Source organism: Vigna umbellata, chromosome 1 (assembly GCF_029865625.1).
Source record: "Vigna umbellata cultivar VRB3 chromosome 1, Vumbellata_1.0, whole genome shotgun sequence".
NCBI classification, from domain to species: domain Eukaryota; kingdom Viridiplantae; phylum Streptophyta; class Magnoliopsida; order Fabales; family Fabaceae; genus Vigna; species Vigna umbellata.
The window spans coordinates 66,234,379-66,256,571 of record NC_142165.1 but is presented as its reverse complement, the minus strand read 5'-3'; the positions used below and the strand labels follow the sequence as shown (position 1 = coordinate 66,256,571).

Genomic DNA, 22,193 nt, shown 5'->3' with positions numbered 1-22,193 from the left:
GTCTAAAAATAACCACTATGGCCACATGTAGGAGACTCATGCATCTCTTTAATTATAGCAGACAAACTGGAAGATATTTTCGGTAACACTAATTTTCCTTTGTAGAACAATCTACCCTTCTGTAACTCATAACCCTCATGAGATGAAGGGTCCAACAGTAAATCCTAGATTAGGGCCATTAAACCTACATCCTGTTGTGATTCTTCCTCCCAAGAGCCCTATTACTCTAACAGGAGGATAGAAATGGCCTTAAAACATTCCCTGCGAGACAAGGCATCTGCCACTTAATTGTCTTTGCCAGGTCTAAACCCTATCTCAAAGTCAAACCCGAGAAGCTTGGAAGCCCACTTAAACTGCTCCTCTATTAACAACCTCTGGTCTGTGAGAAACTTTAGGCTTTTATGGTCGGTGAGAAACTTTAGGCTTTTATGGTCTGTGAGTATGATGAAATGGCTTCCCATGAGTTAATGTTTCCACTTTCTAATGGCCAGGACTATGGCCATTAATTCCTGTTCATAGACAGACTTTTGTTGTCCTCTTTCTGATAAGGCTTGACTCCAAAAAGTAAATGATTTAGACAACCCCTAGTCCTTTGTTGGAAGCATCTATTTCCAAAGTAAATGATTTAGAAATATCAGGGATTGCCAAAACAGGTAATTGGGAAACAACCTTCTTCAACTCTTCAAAGGCCTGCTGCGCCTTTGTTGTCCAATGGAACCCCTCTTAAGATAACAGTTGAGTTAGAGGTTGGCAATCTTACCATAGCCTTTGACAAGACGTTTGTAATAACTTGTGAGACTCAAAAATCCCCTTAAAGCCTTAGGATTCCGCGGCATTGGCCAATTATCCATGGCCTCAACTTTCTGCGGGTCTGTTGCCACCCCTTGCTGTGAAATAGTATGGCCCACATATTCCAGTTGCAGTTGGCCAAAGACACGCTTGTTCTTGTTTAGCTTCAATTTGTGTTGATGCAGCACCCCAGAAAACCTTTGTTAGGTGGGTCACATGAGCAGCTAAGTTTGGATTGTAGATCAAAATATCATCGAAGAAGACAAGGACAAATTTCCTAAGAAAAGGCTAGAGTATTCGATTCATCAAAGCCTGAAAGGTTGCTGGCACCCCTTGCTGTGAAATAATATGGCCTAGATATTCCAGTTGCAGTTGGTCAAAGACACAGTTGTTCTTGTTGAGCTTCAATTTATGTTGATGCAGCACCCCAAAAAACCTCTGTTAGGTGGGTCACATTAGCAGCTAAGTTTGGATTGTAGATCAAAATATTATCGAAGAAGACAAGGACAAATTTCCTAAGAAAAGGATGGAGTATTCGATTCATCAAAGCCTGAAAGGTTGTTGGCACATTGGTCAGTCCAAAAGGCATGACTAGGAATTCATCATGGCCTTCATGAGTGCGGAAAGCAATTTTCTCAATATCCTCTTTACGCATCAAAATCTGGTGGTAACTAGATTTTAAATCCAGCTTAGAAAATATGGTTGCGCTTGCCAATTCATCCAACAACTCCTCTATCACAAGAATGGGAAACTTGTTGGGAATGGTGACCTTGTTTAGAGCCCTATAATTGACGCAAAACCTCCATCCTCCATCTTTCTTGTTGACCAAAATAATGGGGCTAGAATAAGGACTGATGCTAGGCCTAATAACTCCCTCTTGAAACATTTCCTGGACCAACCTCTCAATCTCTTTGCTGATGAGAGTACTTGTAGGTCCGCAAAGTAGGGATAGCAACGCCCTATTGTAAGTGGATAGAATGATCATGTTCTCTGCTAGGGGTAATCCCTCTATCTCTTGAAAAATGTCCTCATTGATTGCCAAAATTGATAGAACTTATGGTGGTACTAGAACTGTCCCAGATGCAGAACTGCTAACATTACTCACAAAGCCACTGCCTTCGCCTCCTCCCCTGGATGAATTGGAAAACTCGACTGCACTTCCTCCCTCCAAAGAATGACTCCTAGTTTGTGGCAGGGGTTTGAAGTTAGTATTAGATCACTACACCATCAAAGATCCTCCCTTGGAAGTGATTTGAACCTTTTCCTCCACCATTAGAGCCTTCATCATTAATTTAGCAAGGCTCTTGGGCTCATACAACTTAACCTTCGCATTTATTTCGTCGTTCAATCCAGTCAAAATAAGGCCAGTCATTCAAAATAACTTCCTCCATTTTCCCCCAATCACTCCTGAACGTCCACTTGCATTCCGTCATTCATTACTGCCTTCCATAGCAACATAAACACGATCTGTTGTTTGTTTATCAGAGGATGTGAAACGTTCAACCAACCCTAACAGACTTGTAATCATTTTCTCCAACATGTGGAACCTTCCAATCTTGCGTCCATTCTCATATTGACCATGTCGTACAACCACCACAACACCAGGAAAGTGACTCTGAATACCGATGATAGGTATTGCAGACTTATATGAATCAACTTGGCTAAACTGTAAACTATTATATACAATTCATTGAATTTCCTCTAAAGAGAGGATCCAAAACAACATACAACTTTCTGGTTATTAGAGAGAACCAAACTCTCCCTCCCTAACCTTCACAAGTTACAAAATAATGATAGAAACTGCTAAAACTGTCCATTCTGACTTTATAAAAGTCAGATGTAACTTACTACAGACAAATAACTACCTTATAGACAGTTAAAATTGTCTGTCATACAATAACCTAACTCATACAGTTTTTCTTTTGCTGTAAACCTTTCCTTTGTACCTATCACTTATTCTGATCTCTTGAGATATAGAATGCTATCACTATGACCTTTCTTGACATCATCTTTGTCGTAAGCATAGTAGGTCAATTTTTATACTCTCCATATCAACACCATTAAGATTCACATGTACGGATCCTAAAGTATATCAAGAAGACTTCTATGTGCCAGAATTTGGTTATGATTTGATCCACTTGGCATCTCTCTACCGGACAATTGATTACAACAATCTACCCTCAATAATTGTCTTGTTGGGAATCAAACTCATGACCTTGTCTTTGATACCAATTGTTGTATTGAGTGCTTACTAGTAGGCTGAAAGATATACCTTATAGTCAAGGCATAACTTTTTTACTGAAGGGTGTAGCAACACAAGTGCAATGATTCGTGTTGATTTGATCCACTTGGCCTTTGGTACATGATAATTGATGCATTTCACAACAACCTCAATAGTAGTGGTGACATAGCACATATAACAATGATGGTGGTTGTTTTCGTGGCAATGAAAATTAAAATTCCAAGAACAGGAGCTTTGATATTAGTTGAACTCTGTAAGGAACTATAGAGATATTTTATTGGTAACCATAATGCACATTGTTCTCTCATCACCCCTTATTTGTAACAACCAAATGTTCTATAATAAGAAAATAAAAATATGTTGAAATAAATAGGAAGACTTTAAAGATATTTTCCCCTAATCAATATGAAGGTATCAAGAATATTTTTATTTTAATAAAGTGCTATATACAACAGCAAGGTTATTGATTTACTTACTAGAACTATTTAAGAATATCTTTAGAGCTTGTTCTATTCTTTGGTTGCAGGTATTTGATAGTTTTAGGATTTCACAGCTTTTTGGGATCAATGGTTGAAAAGATTTTTGATGTTGATGTTTTTGTTTTCCCCTTTCTTGCACATGTTAGCTAGTATTTCTCATTATTCATAATGCATTAGTTTACATGCTAATACTTATATTCTCTATTATTAGTGTTATATCTAAGCCAGTTTTTATTTTTATTTAACTTTGTACTAGTTATGCCACTTCTGCACTGCTCTGTGCTCTTTATTTTCAGTTGTTCATGGTTATTTGGAGGTTACACTGTTTTGCAATCATCAATAACGGTTTTGTAACCGTATGTAACTGTCTTTTCCTTTTTTCCTATTTGTAACGTGTAAAACACTTTTTTGAGTGACAATGTACTACATTAATTTTCTGTACGTTCACCCAGTCACAACACTGCATATTCATTTGTTCAGATTATGCCTTTTCTTTTATTTTGGTCAAACTCTAATATCTATTAATATTGCTGGTTTATGTGTCTTCTTTATGGAACATATATAGGCTTCTTGGTAAAAATGTATATCATCATATGTTGAAATTTTCTCACTCTTCAATGCTTTAGGTTTCATCTATCAAGTCTGGAATGAGGAACAACATGTATGATACCTTCCAAGATATCATTGATAATGAATTAAGTAACTCCCCAACCAAGCGGTCTACTGAACATGAGACTATTGATGTTGGACCATGCCAGGAGAAAGTGCCAGTCATAACAATGGATAACATAGAGAATGCAAAGTGTGAGTGTTTTTCCTTTAATTGAAGCTTTGGTGGACATATTTTGTAATTATATTCTAATATTGACAACCTGTACCTTTATACTTCAGTTTCCATAACTAGTCAAAATCACATATACTGCAATGAATTGCACTTGGAACTTAATACAGCTTAATCTGCTGAGTATTTTATATGCATAATTTTATATTGGAGTTGTATCTTAATGATTTAAAATCTATTTGATGAGAACTTTAGAAGTTTAATTTCTTTTCTTTTAAATTTCCAAGGATATGAGCATTATTGTGCTACTTTCTTTTTTGGTAGTTTTATTATGTATGTGATCTTTTATATTGTTGGTGACATGGAAACTTCATTATTGGATGTCACAGGTATTTCTTCTGGTGATGTCATCAGAAAAATTGGAACTTATTTTGACCATGACAATGAGATCAATAGAGTTAGTAGCGACTCACTTATGCAATACAGAATTATGTTGTTGAGGAAGTTTTGCAGCTGTGAAAATTGGTTGGCCAAGGAATTTGGTATTAAAAGCTTCGATTCTCTTGGTTATGGAGATTTCATATCATTCCTGGAGAAGCACATTAACGATTTGCCTCATGAGCTACTGAAGTTGTTTAATGGCGATAGATGTGAAAATTTCCCTTTTGGGGCCTGCATGTCTACAAATCAATTGACTGCTCTAGTATCTCAGGCTCTTAGTACTTTGTGGGAGAATGAAGTAGTAACCAAACAAATGCTATCCATGCTGCTTACGAGGCAGTTCCCTTCAATTATGTTTGATGTTCCTCCAAATGGCTCTCTAGTGAATCTGCTGAATGCTGTTCAGGGGCATAAATCTTGTGTGACTTCAAAATGTGTTGTATTTTCGGCAACCATTACAGGAAAGAACTATAATGGAGAGTCATCAAGTGATCGAGATAATAATTGGTCAGAAATGATGACTGATAGGTCTGAGACCAGCCATGCAAAAAAAAATGAAAATGTTATGGCAAAAAATGCTATTGAACTCTTTCTCAAGTCTCCAATGTTGTCTGATTTGAGCAAGTGGTCTCATTGGGATCTTAGGTTTGCTCCCTTTCTAGGCCCACTAATATCATGGTTGTTGAATGATGTAAATACCCAGGAATTATTGTGTTTAGTTACCAGAGATGGAAAGGTGATACGGTTAGATCATTCTGCTTCCTTGGACTCTTTCCTGGAGGCCGCACTTCAAGGATCCTCTTTCCAAACTGCAGTGCATTTGCTGTCTCTGATCTCACTTGTAGGGGGGGAAAAATATGTTCCATTGTCACTTTTAAAATGCCATGCTTGTCATGCATTTGAAGTTATGTTCAGAAACACTGTTGAAGATGTTAGTGATGATGAGAATGCTCTCAATCAGTCTGTGGAAGCATTAAGTAAAACAAAAATTTTAACTGAAATTTCAAATGCTAAAATGGGAAGTGAGTTTAGCAAACACATACGGAAAGTGAGTAAAGTTGCATCCATTCTGTCAAGGTTTGTGCTTGATTGTCTTGGTTACTTACCAGCAGAATTTCACAGTTTTGCTTCTGACTTGTTGCTTTCTGGAATGCAATCTGTTTTCAAGAATGCTGCTTCAGCTATTTTATGTGAATGCAGCAATATCGAGCAACGTTTCATGCTTCATGAAATAGGATTATCTTTGGGTATTTCTGAATGGATCAATGATTACCATTCATTTATTTCAAACAACACTTCTGACATTCATTGTACTCAAGTGTCATGTTTAAAAGATGCCAAAACTGATATAAATGCAAGGGGTGATATAAATGCAAGGGGTCTTGACCAATATACTTTGGATAAGTCTCCTTTTCCTGAAGCAAATATTGAGGTCACTGGAACAGTTGATCAAGAAAAACCTAACCAGGAATCTGACACTTGCTGCCTGGGAAATTCATTTCAAAATGTTGCCGATGTGGATGCTCCACTGCTTATTGAATCCATCAGGCGGGATGAATTTGGCCTAGATTCAAGTCTTTCTGATATTGACACTTCAATGTTGAAGAAGCAACATGCCCGGTTAGGGAGAGCACTGCATTGCCTTTCACAAGAACTATATTCTCAAGATTCACATTTTATTCTTGAGTTGGTGAGAATAATGCTTTAATGTTTTATCTTCTGATTATTAATAATGGAGAAATGGAGGATATTTGTGATTCGTTGTTATTCCTTTCTTATTATTGTTCGTAAATACTATGTGCTGAATATCTAAGATGAAAGCTTCAACATTATTACCTGATAGATGAGTTTCACTTTTTACATTACCTTAGAAGTTGAATTTTGTTGGGAATGGATAAAAATAATATCTAATATAGATTTAAGACAGACATAACACACTGAAAATGTTTCTCATATCTGAATGATTTTAGTTTTTGGAGTAGTGACATCATATCTGCACCATTGATAGATTGATTGTGCTATGCAGGAGGGTAAACAACGAAGTCTGATTATCTTAGAGCAATTCAATTTAAATCTTCAATATCATTTTACACTGTTCATGTGCAGTTGATAGTAATAAATCATTTACATTGACGATTCATCCTTAAATTTGAAACTTTGTTTATCTTGTTGGCACTTAGTATAACTATTGGTAGCTTGAGAGTCAATACGTCCTGTGCCTGATAATTGCTCCTTTTGATTCAGGTTCAAAATGCAGATGACAATAATTATCCAGAAAATGTGGAACCAACTCTTACATTTATTCTTCAAGAATCTGGTATAGTTGTATTGAATAACGAGCTAGGTTTCTCTGCACAAAATATGAGAGCACTTTGTGATGTTGGAAATTCAACAAAGAAAGGATCTAATGCTGGATACATAGGGAAAAAAGGCATCGGTTTCAAGTCTGTTTTCCGGGTATGTTTCCGGTTATATTTTTTAGGTTCTTAAAACAACATTGTTTTATCCGAAGACCCAACTTCAATTATATTAATTGCTAAAATGAAGTCCATCTACCAGTTTTTACATACCCAAAACTCTTGAATTCTTATTTTGTTCTTAATATTTCCTTGAATTAAGCCATTCATTCGTTTTAAACCATCTTGTGCTCTAGACTTCGTTCTTCAAATCCTTAACCCAACTATGCAAATTTGATCAAAAATTTCATTTCTAAACCTTTCTAACATTTGGCATCTCTAATCCATCCCAAACCTCTGATTGTTGAGTTGGACTTGATTGTAACTACAATTAAAAAAAAATCAGGGACTAAATTCTAGTGAAAAGTTATCAAGTAACTAAAATTATAATTATATACAAATGATTTTGAATGAATTTTAGAGTGAATTTCCGTCTCTTAGGATCTCAAATTTATCAATAAGATTTACTGCCAAAGTTTGTTACTATACTTTTAATTTCTTTCTTCCTCATTGTTTAACAAGGTTTTCATCATTTGCAATCTACTACTGAACTTGTCAAGTTATTTAAGTATAGTTTGCAAACACAAACCAACTTATATCATTAGCTTGTTGAAAAATCATGACAGGTGTTGCTCTTGCATTTATAGCAAAAGCATACGTACTCTTGAAATAAAAGAGAGAGATGCATATGCTGAATCCCTAATTTTTATTGAGCACATAGGGTTATGCATTTATAAATAGGAAAATATAAAGGGATGGGTCCAAGTTTGTTACTTCTAACACTTTCTTTCAAGCTAGTGTATTTAAATTGTATATACCAAACTTATTACAAATATAACAAATTCTAGGTCCACATAATGATTAGTAAACACACATGCTAGTTGATCATTAGAATTAATAAATGATTTTTCTAGATACCATTGTTTCTCAAATAAAATGACAATCAACCTCAATATGTTTGGTTTGCTTGTGAAAGACGAGATGTGAGTCAATATGAAGAGCAACTTGATGTCATATATAAGTGTCATTTGAGTGACCTTCCCAAATTGTAATTCTTTAAGTAATTGTTTAAGCCTCTTAGAATAATTACTGTTATATATCATCATCAATGCTTGTCTGCTAGACCATTAATGAGTCGTACCTAGTTCTGTACCTAGAGGTCTAGTGCAGTTCCATGTACTCTTGTGTTTTCAATATATATAGAAGATAATGAGAGGGATCTGTTAGCCCTCAAGAGTATATTTTATAATTTTTAATCTCAAGTTGGTATCAGAGCAGGTTCATCCTGCTCTGGTTTCTGTCCTGGGTTGTCCACCAGCATTGTCATTGCTGTTCGCATGTGTCCGGTGCCCTTTGCCGTTGTCCGCGGTTGTTTTGTCACTATCTGCAACTGTCAACTGCAGTTTGAAGCTCTTCAACTTGGTTCTGTGCCATCTTGCATCCGTCTGCCACCGTCCGTCGTTACTGTTCCGTCTGGCAACCACTGGATCTGGTTCGTCTCTTCACGCGATGACCACCTCCACCGGTGCCAGAGTCTGATTCTCCTCCACGCTCCGCCACGCGCAGCTTCTTTGTGTGCTGCGAACAGGCGCGTACTGTTCACGCGCCGCCCTCTGCCCATCGGAAAGTCACCGTGACACCTCCATAGCTATCGCCTGAGCCTCCTCTCTCTGTTTTGACCCTCAAAACCTTACTTCAGTGAAGTCCAGAAGCTCCCCTTGAAGAAAACCCTAAGAAACCCTCTAGGGTTTTCTGGTTCCTCACTGTCGCGCTTTTCCTTCTCCAATTTTTATCAAGAATGGCATTTGGAAGTGTTCTTTCTTTCTTTGGAAGTCCCTCAATTACTTCCGAAAAGCTAAACTGAAAGAATTATCTGTCTTGGTCTGTTGCCGTGGAAATGTGGTTCCTCGGTCAAGGACATTATGACCACCTTGAGCACGATGGAAGCCAAGTACCTTTTCAAAAAGCTGAACAACGCAAACAAGCAGATTTCCAATTGTGTGCCCTATTGTGGCAATCTCTGGAAACCCGACTTTTGATATCTCTTAGAGCCTTCAAAACATGTCCCTCTTTTTGGAAGAAAGCTCAAAGCATTTATGCTAATGATATTCAACGTCTCTATGATACAGCAAACAAGCTTGCATGTCTCAAAATGACAAACCATGATATGGTCTCCTTCATTATTGAAGCCCAAGCAGCTGTGGAAGAGTTGAGAATGTTCTTAGAAGTGGAATCTTCGGAAGACATCAAGAAGAAGCTTGACAAGTATTATATGGTGATGATCCTTCGTGCTTTACATCCAGATTTGAATCATATCAGAGATCAACTTCTGACAAGTCATGAGGTCCCTTCCTTGGAAGCCTTGACCACACGTCTTCTTCGTGTTCCAGTGCCTCAATCTCAGGAAGCTCATGAAACAATGGAACCATCTGTCATGGTTGCCACGCGAGGAAAAGGAGGACGTGGCACTAGAGGAGGAGGACGTGGAGCTTGGGGACGTCCACAGTGCACTTACTGTAAGAGGGTAGGTCACACCCAAGAAAACTGCTACTCCTTGCATGGTTTTCCTTCAAAAACAGCCAATATCTCTAAGGCTGAAACTCCCACTTCCAACTCCAAGTTCATTGCGGAAGAGTATCAAGAGTATCTGCGATTAAAGTCTAACAGCTTGACACAATCATCTCAATCCCCAAGTACATCCACAACTTGCATTTCTCAATCCATGGAAGGTCAAAATTCATGGGTAATTGACTCGGGTGCTTCTGATCACATCTCTGGTAATACCTCATTGTTCTCAACCCTTTCCCTCCAAGAAAAACCCCATTTCATTACCCTTACAAATGGCTCAAAAACTTGTTCAAAGGGAGTCGGTCAAGTCTCCATGTCTCCCTCTCTAACTCTGAAATTTGTTCCTTTTGTCCCTAACTGTCCATTCAATTTAATTTCCTTAAGTCAGTTAACCAAAATGTTACATTGTTCAGTAACTTTTGATTCAAAATCTTTTGTTATACAAGAGCGTGGCTCGGGGAGACAGATTGGAGAAGGATATGAAGTTGGAGGTTTATACCATTTTGGGTCTCGTCCACGGGTATCCTGTGTTGCAGCTCTTCCCCCTAAAGTGTTACATGACCGATTTGGCCATCCTCACTTGTCAAAGTTAAAAAAGATGTGTCCTGAACTTAGTGGTCTTCAGACTTTAGAATGTGAGTCTTGTCAACTAGGAAAACATGATAGATCTGTCTTTCCTAAAAGGTCTCAATCAATGTGTAATTCTAGTTTTTCTATTATTCATTCTGATGTCTGGGGACTTAGTCGTGTCTCTTCTTTTGGTTTTAGGTATTTTGTTACATTTATTGATGAGTATTCTAGATGTACTTGGGTTTATCTAATGAAAGATCGCTCTGAATTGTTACCCATCTTCACATCTTTTTGAATGAAATCCAGAACCAATTTGGTCAAGTAATTAAAATCTTAAGAAGTGATAATGCTAAAGAGTATTTCTCATCCACTTTTTCTGCAATCCTTAGCTCCCATGGTATTTTGCAGCAGTCCACTTGACCTTATACACCCCAGCAAAATGGTATAGCTGAAAGAAAAAATAGACACTTGGTTGAAACTGCTCGTACCCTTTTGCTTGGTGCCATATTCCTGTTCATCACTAGGAGATGCCATCTTAACTACATGTTTTCTTATTAATAGGATGCCCTCCTCCTCTCTCAATAATAAAGTCCCTTTCTCCATTCTCTTTCCCAATGATCCTCTCTTTCACACCTCTCCTCGAGTCTTTGGTTGTGTATGTTTTGTTCACGACAGGTCTCCAGGACTAGACAAGCTCTCTGCTCGTGCGATCAAATGTGTCTTTTTGGGCTATTCTCGGCTTCAAAAAGGGTACTAGTGTTACTCTCCTGAAACCAATAAGTACTACATGTCTGCCAATGTTACATTCTTTGAACATACATCTTTCTTCTCTCCATCTCCAACAGGTCCTTCCTCTTCTAGTGGTTGAGTCCAATATCTCCAATGTCTCAGTCCATCCAAGTCATGCTCAAGGTCCTCCCGAACCTTCCTCTCCACATATTGATATCTTCCGACACAGTACCCGGGTAGTCCTCTTCTAGAAAATGGTGGATCTCCTCCTTCAGATTCTTCTCCCTCACTGCCTCCTGCCACGCCTCCTGGTGAAGATGATTCTGGTTGGCCCATTGCTCTCAGAAAAGGTACTCGTTCCACTCGAAACACTCATCCCATTTATAATTTTCTTAGCTATCACAGATTGTCGCCTCTCCTTCTATTCCCTTTTATCTTCAGTGTCTTCTGTGGTTATATCCAAAAATGTAAGCACTTGATCATCCTGGATGGCGACAAGCCATGATTGCAGAAATGCAGGCTCTTGACCACAATAATACTTGGGAGCTTGTGTCACTTCCCCCGGGCAAAAAGGCTGTTGGTTGTCGATGGGTATATGCAATTAAAGTCGGCCCTAATGGTGACATTGATAGGCTAAAAGCCCGGCTAGTTGCAAAAGGGTACACTTAAGTTTATGGCCTTGATTATTTGACACCTTTTCTCCCGTGGCCAACATGACTACCATTCGTCTTTTCTTCGCAATGGCAGCACTTCGTCATTGGCCACTTCATCAATTAGATATCAAAAATGCCTTTCTCCATGGTGATCTTGAGGAAGAAGTTTATATGGAGCAACCTCCTGGGTTTGTTGCTCAGGGAGAGTCTGGTATGGTTTGCAAATTGCACCGATTCTATATGGGCTCAAGCAATCACCATGTGCTTGGTTTGGAAAATTCAGCTCTATTGTTCAAAAATTTGGACTAAAACGCAGTAAAGCAGATCATTCAGTCTTTTATTATTATTCGTCTCTCGGGAAATGTGTTTACTTAATAGTATATGTTGATGATATAGTCATTAAAGGATACTGTTGGAATATCTCAATTGAAGGAGTACTTGTGTAGACATTTCCAAACCAAGGATCTTGGAAGCCTCAAATACTTCTTAGGCATTGAAGTAGCTCAGTCAAAAGATGGAGTTGTAATCTCCCAAAGGAAGTATGCTTTGGATATTTTGCAAGAAACATGCATGATTGATTGTAGACCGGTTGAGAGTCCCATGTACCCAAATCAAAAATTAACAACAGAAGAAGGTGAGTTATTCTCCGACCCGGAGAGATATAGGAGGCTAGTTGGAAAATTAATCTATCTCACTATTACAAGGCCAGATCTATCCTTAGCGGTTGGGGTGGTTAGTCAGTTCATGCAAGCTCCATGTGTTGGCCATTGGAATGCTATCATTCGCATTCTAAGGTATCTGAAAAAGGCTCCCGGGCAAGGGCTGTTATATGAAGAAAAAGGAAGCCTTCAGGTAGTAGGATATTGTGATGCCGATTGGGCAGGTTCTCCTATTGATAGACGATCTACTACTGGATATTGTGTTTTCCTTGGAGGAAACATTATCTCATGGAAAAGTAAGAAACAGAATGTAGTGGCTCGATCAACAGCGGAAGCTGAATATAGGACAATGGCGTCACTAACATGTGAACTTATATGGGTGAAGTAGTTCCTTCAAGAGCTTAGCTTCTTTGACATCTAGAGTATGAAGATGTATTGTGATAACCAAGTTGCTCTTCACATTGCATCAAATCCAGTGTTTAACGAGAGAACTAAACATGTAGAAATTGATTGTCATTTTGTTCGGGAAAAGTTATTGTCAAAAGAAATATGTACTGAGTTTGTTGGATCAAATGACCGACTCGCAGATGTGTTGACTAAGTCATTAAGGGGACCTCGGATTGAGTTTATTTGTTCCAAGCTTGGTACATACAATCTGTATGCTCCAGCTTGAGGGGGAGTGTTAGAATAATTACTGTTATATATCATCATTAAGGCTTGTGTGCTAGATCATTAATGAGTCGTACCTAGTTCTGTACCTAGAGGTCTAGTGCAGACTCTTGATGTTCCATGTAGTCTTGTGTTTTCAATATATATAGAAGATGATGAGAGGGATCTGTTAAGCCCTCAAGAATATATTTTATCATTTTTAATCTCAAGTAAGCCAAATAAGCTCACAAGTAGATGAAGCCCTGACTTTATAATTTTCTTTTGACTAATCTTCTATACTTCTCAAAATTTGAGAATGACTCCCCTATTTGGTAAGGGTTTGGTATTGGGATCTATGGGTGTGTCAACTGACTTTGAATTCATTAATCTAGTATCCTCCGAAGTATCCAATGCATACTTCCTTTGAGAAATAGCAATACAATTGTTGGATTTTGCTACCTCAATCCCCAAGAATTATCTAAGTTTGCCAAGCGCCTTGATCTGAAAGTGGTGACAAAACTGTTGGTTTACTAGTGAGATGCCATAGTGATCACTGTTTGTAAGTACAATATCATCAACATATACTACTAGATAGATACACCTGACGCTTGAGTGATGATAAACTACTGAATGATCTTCCTCACTTCATGTCATACCAAATTATTGAAGAATAATGCTAAATTTGCAAAACCAAGCCCTAGGAGACTGCTTAAGGCCATATAAAGATTTGTGGAGACAACATACCAATATAGAAGACTTCCCTTGAGCAGCAAAACCTAGAGGTTTATTAAGAAAAACATTTTGACTTCCAGTTGATAAGAAGCCAACATTGAAGACTAGGCATGACTATGAATAAATGAACAGAGGTCATGTTTGCAGTTGGAGAAAGTGTTACCAAAGTCCAATTCAAAAACTTTTGTATAACCTTTGATGACTAGGCGAGCTTTGAGATGATTAATAATGCCATTAGGACCAACCTTGATAACAAAAATCCACCTACTATTAACATCAGATTTCTCAAGAGGTAAACAAACGAGTTCTCAACTTCTACTATTCTGAACAACACTTATTTCATTAGTCAAGGCTTGACACCAATTAGGATGGGCTAAGACATAACATATAAATTTTGGAATTGTAACAAGAGAAATAGACCAAAGAAAAGTATAAAGTGATGGAGATAATCTATAATAACTCAAAGCACTATAATGAGGATAAGAACTATGGGTAGAGCAATACCTTTATAAAGAGAAATTGAAAGATTAGATTCAATTGTCAAAGTTGGAGGAGATGAAGGAGCACTGAAAGAGAGTCATCTAGTGGAAGATGGGAAATCTATTGACAACTATACACTTGAAAAGGTGGTGGAGGAATAAGGTTTGTAGGCACACTAGAAACAATGCAAGGATCACAAACAAATGGGTTTGTGATTTAATCAGATGGAAGTAAGAATGAATAGACTTAGACTATAGGGAAGACTCAGTGATTGTGACATTGACTGAAATAAAATAGTTGTTAAGGGAAGGAGAGGAAAATATATATCCTTTTTGTGATTTAGTGAATAATATAAAGATACACTTGTGCGACCTAGCAAATAATATATCAAGATTCTGACCAAAATTGTGAACAAAAATAAGTGGTAAGAGATGGAGAGGGTCACGAAGAAATAAAATAGGATGAGAAATTTTGTTATCTAAATTATATGAGATTAATTAGATAACACACACTAAGAACAACATAACCCAAAAAACACCGAGGGATCTCACCATGGATTAACATTGTATGAGTTGTTTCAACAAAATGTCTATTCATGTGTTGAACTACCCCATTTTGTTGAGGAGCACATGAAGTTTATGAAGAATCCCATGAGAAGTTATAAAATTTTGAAAAGCATGAGAAACATATTCACGGGTGTATCACTATGCATAATTAGAATAGAAACTCCACATTGATTTTTAATTTCCTTGTAAAATGATTGAAACATAGAAAACAAATTTAGAATGATCTTTCATAAAAAATAACCAAGTACATCTTGAATAATGATCAATAAATGTGACAAACTACTGAAACCCTAAATTTGACTTAATACAACTTGGTTCCCAAATGTCAAAATGAGCTAAGGCAAAAGTAGACAAAGCATGTTGTGAATCATTTTTAGGAAAAGAACTACGACTGTGTTTTCTTACTTGACATGACTCAAGCTAAACTTGATAACTTAGACAAACGTGGAACAGGCTACAACATGTTGGCAAGGCTAGGATGATCCAACTTAGCATGAGAGGTAGAATCCATGACCATACCAACATGTGCAGATGTTCATAGATGATAAAGACCATAAAACTCATATTCGGTGCCAATAAATAAATAGAACCAGAAGTTTCTCCTTCTGTTTCCAATACAATTGTTTCATGATCTTCTGTGTTGGAGTCTCCTATTTGTGTGGGGTCAAATATTTATCAGCCCATATATTTTATTTTTCATTAAATAAACGAGGTGGGTCATAAGACCTATCTCAATCCAATAATTATAATATTAACATAATTTAGTGTAATTGCTATTATTAATTACATTTTTACCTGTTTGCATGTCTTGTATGTTATATTTTTAAAATTTTTATGAATCATACAATTCACGATACAAAATATTGGCTCTCCAATAGACAATACGATTCACGATTCAATCACCATGAACAGAAGCATCTGAACCAGAGTTCTGACGATCCTCAAAAGATTTGAAAAACTCGTTGAAGATAGTAGATGGTAGTGAAGGATCAAATATCAATGTTGAAGAAGAGGCCATAGATAATTATTTTACATTGGGAAATTAGTTATAATGAAAAAAATTCCAATGAACCTTGATCACAATGAAAGTTATAAGTTTGAAAAGGGGTGGCAAGGATGAGTTGGACGAGGTGGGGAGACCAGACTAGGTGGTGGTAGCACAGTGGTGGTGAAAAACAAAAGCTGTAAAAGGAAATGATAACTACCAGAAAATAATTTCGTAACAAAATTTAGCATCAGTGAATAGTGGGTTCGCTGTAGAGGCATGGAAAAACCCTAGTTCTAGATACAATGTTGAAATAAAAGAGAGGCATAGGCTGTATCCTAATGTGTACCGAGTACATAGGGATATGCATTTATAAATAGAAAAATATAGAGATGGACCTAAGTCCTTTACATCTAACACATACGAATAAATTTTAATTTTTTCACTATATTACAAACAACTGACCTTTCCCTAATGTTTTGAATTCTAATCAAATACAGGATAAAAAGAAAGAGTCCTTTTCCACCAGGTAAAGTCAGCCATATGAATCAAATGACATGGTTAAGGAAAAGTATTAAAAAATATAAATTTATTCGTTTGCACTGGTCTCTGGTTACACTTTAGTTCTATTAATTTACACCTCTTATTGAAGATAATGTTTCCTAAACCCTGGCAGGAATTCAGTTTGGTATGCCTGAACTGATGGTTTTATGGATTTTTCTTTGTTTACAAGTTTCTTTTCCTTTTTTCTTACTTCCTATTTGCAAGGTATTATAATATTTCTCCTTCATCTTCTTTAATCTGTCAGGTTAATTGAGCTGACTGTTGATTAATGCTAGTGCTTTTGTTCTTTATCATATTTGTCTAAATGGAATTATCACAAAATACATTTTTTCCCTTCATTTTTTTTATATTCAGATAATGAATTTCATTAATCTTAGTTGTTCTCGTTGCAGGTCACAGATGCTCCAGAAATTCATTCTAATGGTTTTCATGTTAAATTTGACATTAGTGAAGGCCAGATTGGTTTTGTTTTGCCCGCAGTAATACCTCCGTGTGATGTTGGTATATTCAGGAGGATGGCATCTAATGATAGCAAATTGTATGATGATGGTCCCTGGAAGACATGCATTCTGCTTCCATTCAGATCCCACCTATTAGAAGGAATGCCCTTGAATAGTATTTTGACTATGTTTTCAGATCTTCATCCTTCATTGTTACTATTTCTTCATCGCCTCAAGTGTATCAAGTTGAGAAACATGCTTAATGATACACTCATTGTTATGAAAAAGGAAATTTTAGGAGATGGTATCATTAAGGTTTCTCATGGGAATGAGAAAATGGCGTGGTTTGTAGTATCCCAGAAGTTGCAATCAAATTCCATTCGCTTTGATGTGAAGACAACTGAAATCTCTATGGCATTTACTTTGCAGGAATCAGATAATAGTTACATTCCATGTTCAGATCAACAGCCTGTTTTCGCATTTCTTCCTTTAAGAACATATGGCCTGAAGTTTATTCTTCAAGGTGACTTTGTTCTTCCTTCATCTAGAGAGGAAGTTGACGGAGACAGTCCTTGGAATCAGTGGTTGCTGTCAGAGTATCCTAGTTTGTTTGTCAGAGCACAGAGAGAATTTTGTGAACTTCCCTGTTTTAGGAGCGAGCCTGAAAAGGGATTGTCTGCCTTCATGAGTTTTGTTCCATTAGTTGGTGAAGTTCATGGTTTTTTCTCCAGTCTTCCTCGTTTGATTATTTCTAAACTGCGAATGATGAATTGCTTACTTGTGGATGATGAAAAATGTGAGTGGGCTCTTCCATGTAAGGTATTGAGAGGCTGGACAGAGCAGGTGCGTGATCTTATTCCTGATAACATGCTTCTTGAACACCTTGGGCTTAGATACCTGAAAAAAAATGCTGTATTGTCTGATGCATTAGCAAGGGCGCTAGGCATTGAGGACTTTGGGCCTAACATCCTTGTTCGATTACTGTCATCTTTATGTCATAGACAGACCACCCTTATATCGATGGGCATGAGTTGGCTAGCTACTTGTCTAAATACTCTTTATATAACTATGTTCAATTCATCTGCGTCTGTGTCAATCAATTTTGAAATGGAAGATATTCGGAAAAATCTTCAAAAGATACCATTTATTCCACTTTCGGATGGTACATACAGCTCAGTGGATGAAGGCACTATATGGTTGCAGTCCAATAATTTAAACTCAGGGTTTGACGAAGAGCATAAAATTGAAGCTTTCCCTAATATATGTGCTAAACTAAGGACTGTAAGTCCTTCCCTTTTCTCTACATCTTCGGGTACTCTGAGCTTGAATATGATTTTTATGGACAATATTACCCAGTTACTTCAGGGTATTGGTGTTCAACAGCTGTCTGTACATGATGTAGTGAAGCTGCATATTTTACCTGCGTTGTCTGATGAAACCATGGCAAACAAAAACAGAATGTTAATGGTGGAATATGTATGTTTTGTAATGCTACACTTGAACTCCACCTGTTCTGATTGTTTTACTGAAAGCGATCATATAATATCTGAGTTTAGATGTAAATCTTTGTTATTGACAAATTGTGGTTTCAAGTGTCCTGCCGAGACACCAATTCATTTCTGTACTGGATTTGGGAATCCTGTTACTCCAAAATTGCTGGCTGACTGTGTAAATATGACGTGGCATGAGGTAGACCTAATCTATTTAAGCCATCCAGTAAATGAATCAGTTTCATCTGCAGCGGTGAAGTGGAGGAATTTTTTTGAGAAAATTGGCATCACAGATTTTGTTCAAATAGTTCAGGTGGATAAGAGTGTTGTTGATATACGTGATGCCACATTTAAGCAGGTGATGTGGGATAGGGGTCTAATATCGGCTGAATTATTAGTCAAAGACTGGGAATCCCCAGAAATAGTGCAATTATTGTCCTTGTTGTCTAAAGGTTGCAATCTTGAAAATTGTAAATATCTCTTGGAGGTTCTTGATATGTTATGGGATGCTTGCTACAGTAATAAAACAACGGGTCATTTCTATCCTAAATCTGCTGGGGATAGTCATCCCTTTAAGTCTACATTTATATGCAGCTTGTGTGATGTCCAGTGGGTGGTTTCAACCATGGATACAGACGTACACTATCCTAGGGATTTGTTTTATGATTGTGAAACAGTCCGGATGGTCTTAGGAGATTTTGCACCGTATGCTGTTCCAAAGGTTAGTTTTGGGCACATTTGTGTTATTCAGTGAGCGAATGTATAATTTCTCCTTTTGGATTTCCTAACATTTTTCTTCGGTTAGTCAGTGTGATATTTTCAGTCTGTTATTTCTGTTAGGTTTTTGGGTGTTACAGTTATAGCTGTTACAATAATTGATTTAGCTTGTGCATATTCTATTCTAATAGAGCATAACCAATTATAGTCCGTGTAAAAAAGTGTTTCAGCAGGAAGCAATAATTATGGAATTACTTTTCTTGATATGAATAGAGAATTGTTTTGCCCATATAAGCTCACAAGTAAGGGATGTCATTTCTATTAGGTTTCTTGGTGACAAGAAACCTAGATTTCTCTGGTTAGGTTCCGAAACATAACAGGCAAACAGACTATTAGGAATAAAAGAGGGAAGTAACCTAATACTTTACGGTAAGGAAGGGCGAAGTGAAGCCGAACAGTTCATGAGAGGAGAAGTGAGGTCGAACGGTTCATGAGAAGAGAAGTGAGATCGAACGATTCATGAGAGGAGAAGCCGAACGGTAAGGACAGGGAAGCGAGACCGAACAGAGAGACAGAGAGAAGTATAGACCGAACGATATTCAGAAGGGAGGAGGGAAGTAGAGGCCGAGTGGTATAAATAAACGAATACCGAACGGTAGATGGAAGAGGGAGTTAAGGGCCGAATGGTGGTTGCAAGGAAAGAGGGCGTTGAGGGCCGAACGGTGGTTGCAAGGAAGAGAGCGTTAAGGTCCGAATGGTATCAAGTCACTAATACCGAACGGAACAAAGCCGACTGTTTTCTCTTGTAGGAAAGGGTGCGGGTATGAGATATTATAAATAACTTTCCTGTAACTCTACTCAATGAGGTTATTATCTTTTGGGTAAAGACTGGGCATATTTGCCAGTGGAGGAAGATATGCTTCCTTGGGGGAGATTACACTTGTAATTTTCTTTACATTACAGAATCAATAATACATACTTACCTACTTTTATTTCTATTGTTCTAGTGTTTGAGTGAGAAGAGAGCGTAGATTTAGGTTACTCGTATAAAGTAACCTAACACAGACACAACACTGGAAAATGGTATTATTATTCCAAAACAATAAGGATGTTTGAATACAGCCAAGGGACACAACTTCCCTTCACACAGGATGTAACAGATCCTGTCTCTACTTTCTCAATTACAAAAACGTGTCTTTCATAAGACACATCCCCCCACTTGAGATAAAAATATGTTCTTGAGGGCTTAAAAGACACCTCTCATGTTATGTTATTTATATAGATAAAGAGTTGATACAATAGAGAGATAGAAGGTCAAGTCACTGTCCTAGACTGCTAGGTACAATGATTAGAGATAACCCAACACACTACCCCCTATTTTAGTCCTACTGACTACACTAACAAGTAGACTTAGTAATTATTCTAACCCTATATATAGCCATCCCCCAAGTGACACATAACAGCCTAACAACCCCAAGCGTCCTATCAATCTATGTCTTGTTTTCTAATTCCGTTTTTCCTAACATAGACCCTCATGGTCCTATCAATTTATCTATTGATAAGGGATCATCTTATGTTATTGAGATTACAAGTTAATGGTGTTTAGGTGATATATGGGCGTGAAGATTAAAGAGGACTCTAATCCCTCACACATGGCATAACACTAAACACTCTATTCAAATTATTTAATCCTTTACAAGTGGTGGAGAGGTCTTCTTATATAGGTGTTGGAAGGGACCCTCTTAGCTATTACACAAAGTGTGATTCTAGAGGTAAGGCAACCTAGAAACTAGAACAACCGAGCATGACCTATGTTAGATGTTAAGATGTGTGTTTCTTTTATTTGGGCTTAGTCTATTCTGTATTAAGGGCATTGGCCCATATCTTACAATATAAATAAACTACCCTATGTGTATGCTAAACACACAAGGGATATTTTCTCCCAATCTTCTCTATTTCTCATAACCTAGATTCTAGTAATCCTCCTAGGAAGAGCCTCTTCATCCTCATGAGGAGTGATGGACTCATCATCCTCCTCTTGGAGAGAATTCAACCATGAATTTGCAACACCTATATCAAAAGGAGAATGGTCACCAACATTTAAAGTAGGGCTAATGTTATAACTACTGAGTAAATCTAACTCATGGGCATTGTTATTGATCCTCATTAAAACATAGGGGTTGTGAATTGCTTCATATTGTGCGACATTGTTATTGATCCTCATTAAAACATAGGTTGTGAATTGCTTCATATTGTGCGATACGAATTGTGTATCGTACCGTACTTACTACCATACTGAGTATTGATATGGTTTACATAGGCTAAGTGTACCATGTAATTCAGAATTTATAGAATAAGTACCGGTATGGTTTATATACTGAGGTCATTTTTATGCTATTATTATGTTGTATTAGAATTGCCTTTCCTAGCTTGGATTTTGGTTGTCGTTTGGTTGGATGCTTGTCCTACTAGAGCCAGAATTATATGTGAGGATATTAATTTGTCTATCTGCTAATTATTAAGTTTCAAAATTTGAATTTTTGATGAACTGTACTGTTTTTTTAATGCTTTCCTTTGGTTGCAGTACCTGTGCTACATCAATGTTGTGTACTTGTATTTTGGATTTTGAATACCGTGACACAGTTAGCTGAAAAAAGAACATAGTAACTGGAATTTGACAGTTTTTTTCTGTGTTCAATTAGGTGAAAAGTGAAAGATTAGTAAAAGATTTTGGGTTTAAGACTAGGGTTACACTTGGTGATATTTTGGACGTTCTTAAGGCCTTGAGAAAATCATCAAAGACTCCATTCGAGGCAAGGTATGCATGTCCTTTACAGCTTTTACATATGCAGTTTAACTAGAGTTGTTTGATTAACTGCCACACTTTTCATCTAGAAGCACAATGACATGAAAGATACGGTGACACATGTTAGATATTTACCCTATTTATCATGATTATATTATGTCTAGGGTTACCCTATTTATCATGATTATATTGTGTCTAGGATTATCCTATTTATCATTATATTGTGTCTAGGATTATCCTATTTATCATGATTATATTGTGTCTAGGTTACCCTATTTATCATGATTATATTGTGTTTAGGTTACCCTATTTATCATGATTATATTGTGTCTAAGGTTACCCTAATTATCATGTACTCTTGTATTAATTTATTTTTATAAATAAAAGATTATGAGAGG

The 22,193-nt window shown here is 37.1% G+C and overlaps 1 protein-coding gene across 1 annotated transcript in view; it reads left to right on the top strand.

Annotated features, from left to right (window-relative positions):
* Positions 1–22,193, top strand: part of NOV (Histidine kinase-, DNA gyrase B-, and HSP90-like ATPase family protein) — a 36,491-nt gene that overhangs the window by 5,710 nt on the left and 8,588 nt on the right. Inside the window, exons 5-9 of the mRNA XM_088104090.1 lie at positions 4,137–4,314; positions 4,681–6,422; positions 6,977–7,189; positions 16,735–18,993; positions 21,692–21,807. Of these exons, the coding sequence (XP_087960216.1) occupies positions 4,137–4,314; positions 4,681–6,422; positions 6,977–7,189; positions 16,735–18,993; positions 21,692–21,807 (4,508 nt within the window). The remainder of the gene's footprint in view (positions 1–4,136; positions 4,315–4,680; positions 6,423–6,976; positions 7,190–16,734; positions 18,994–21,691; positions 21,808–22,193) is intronic.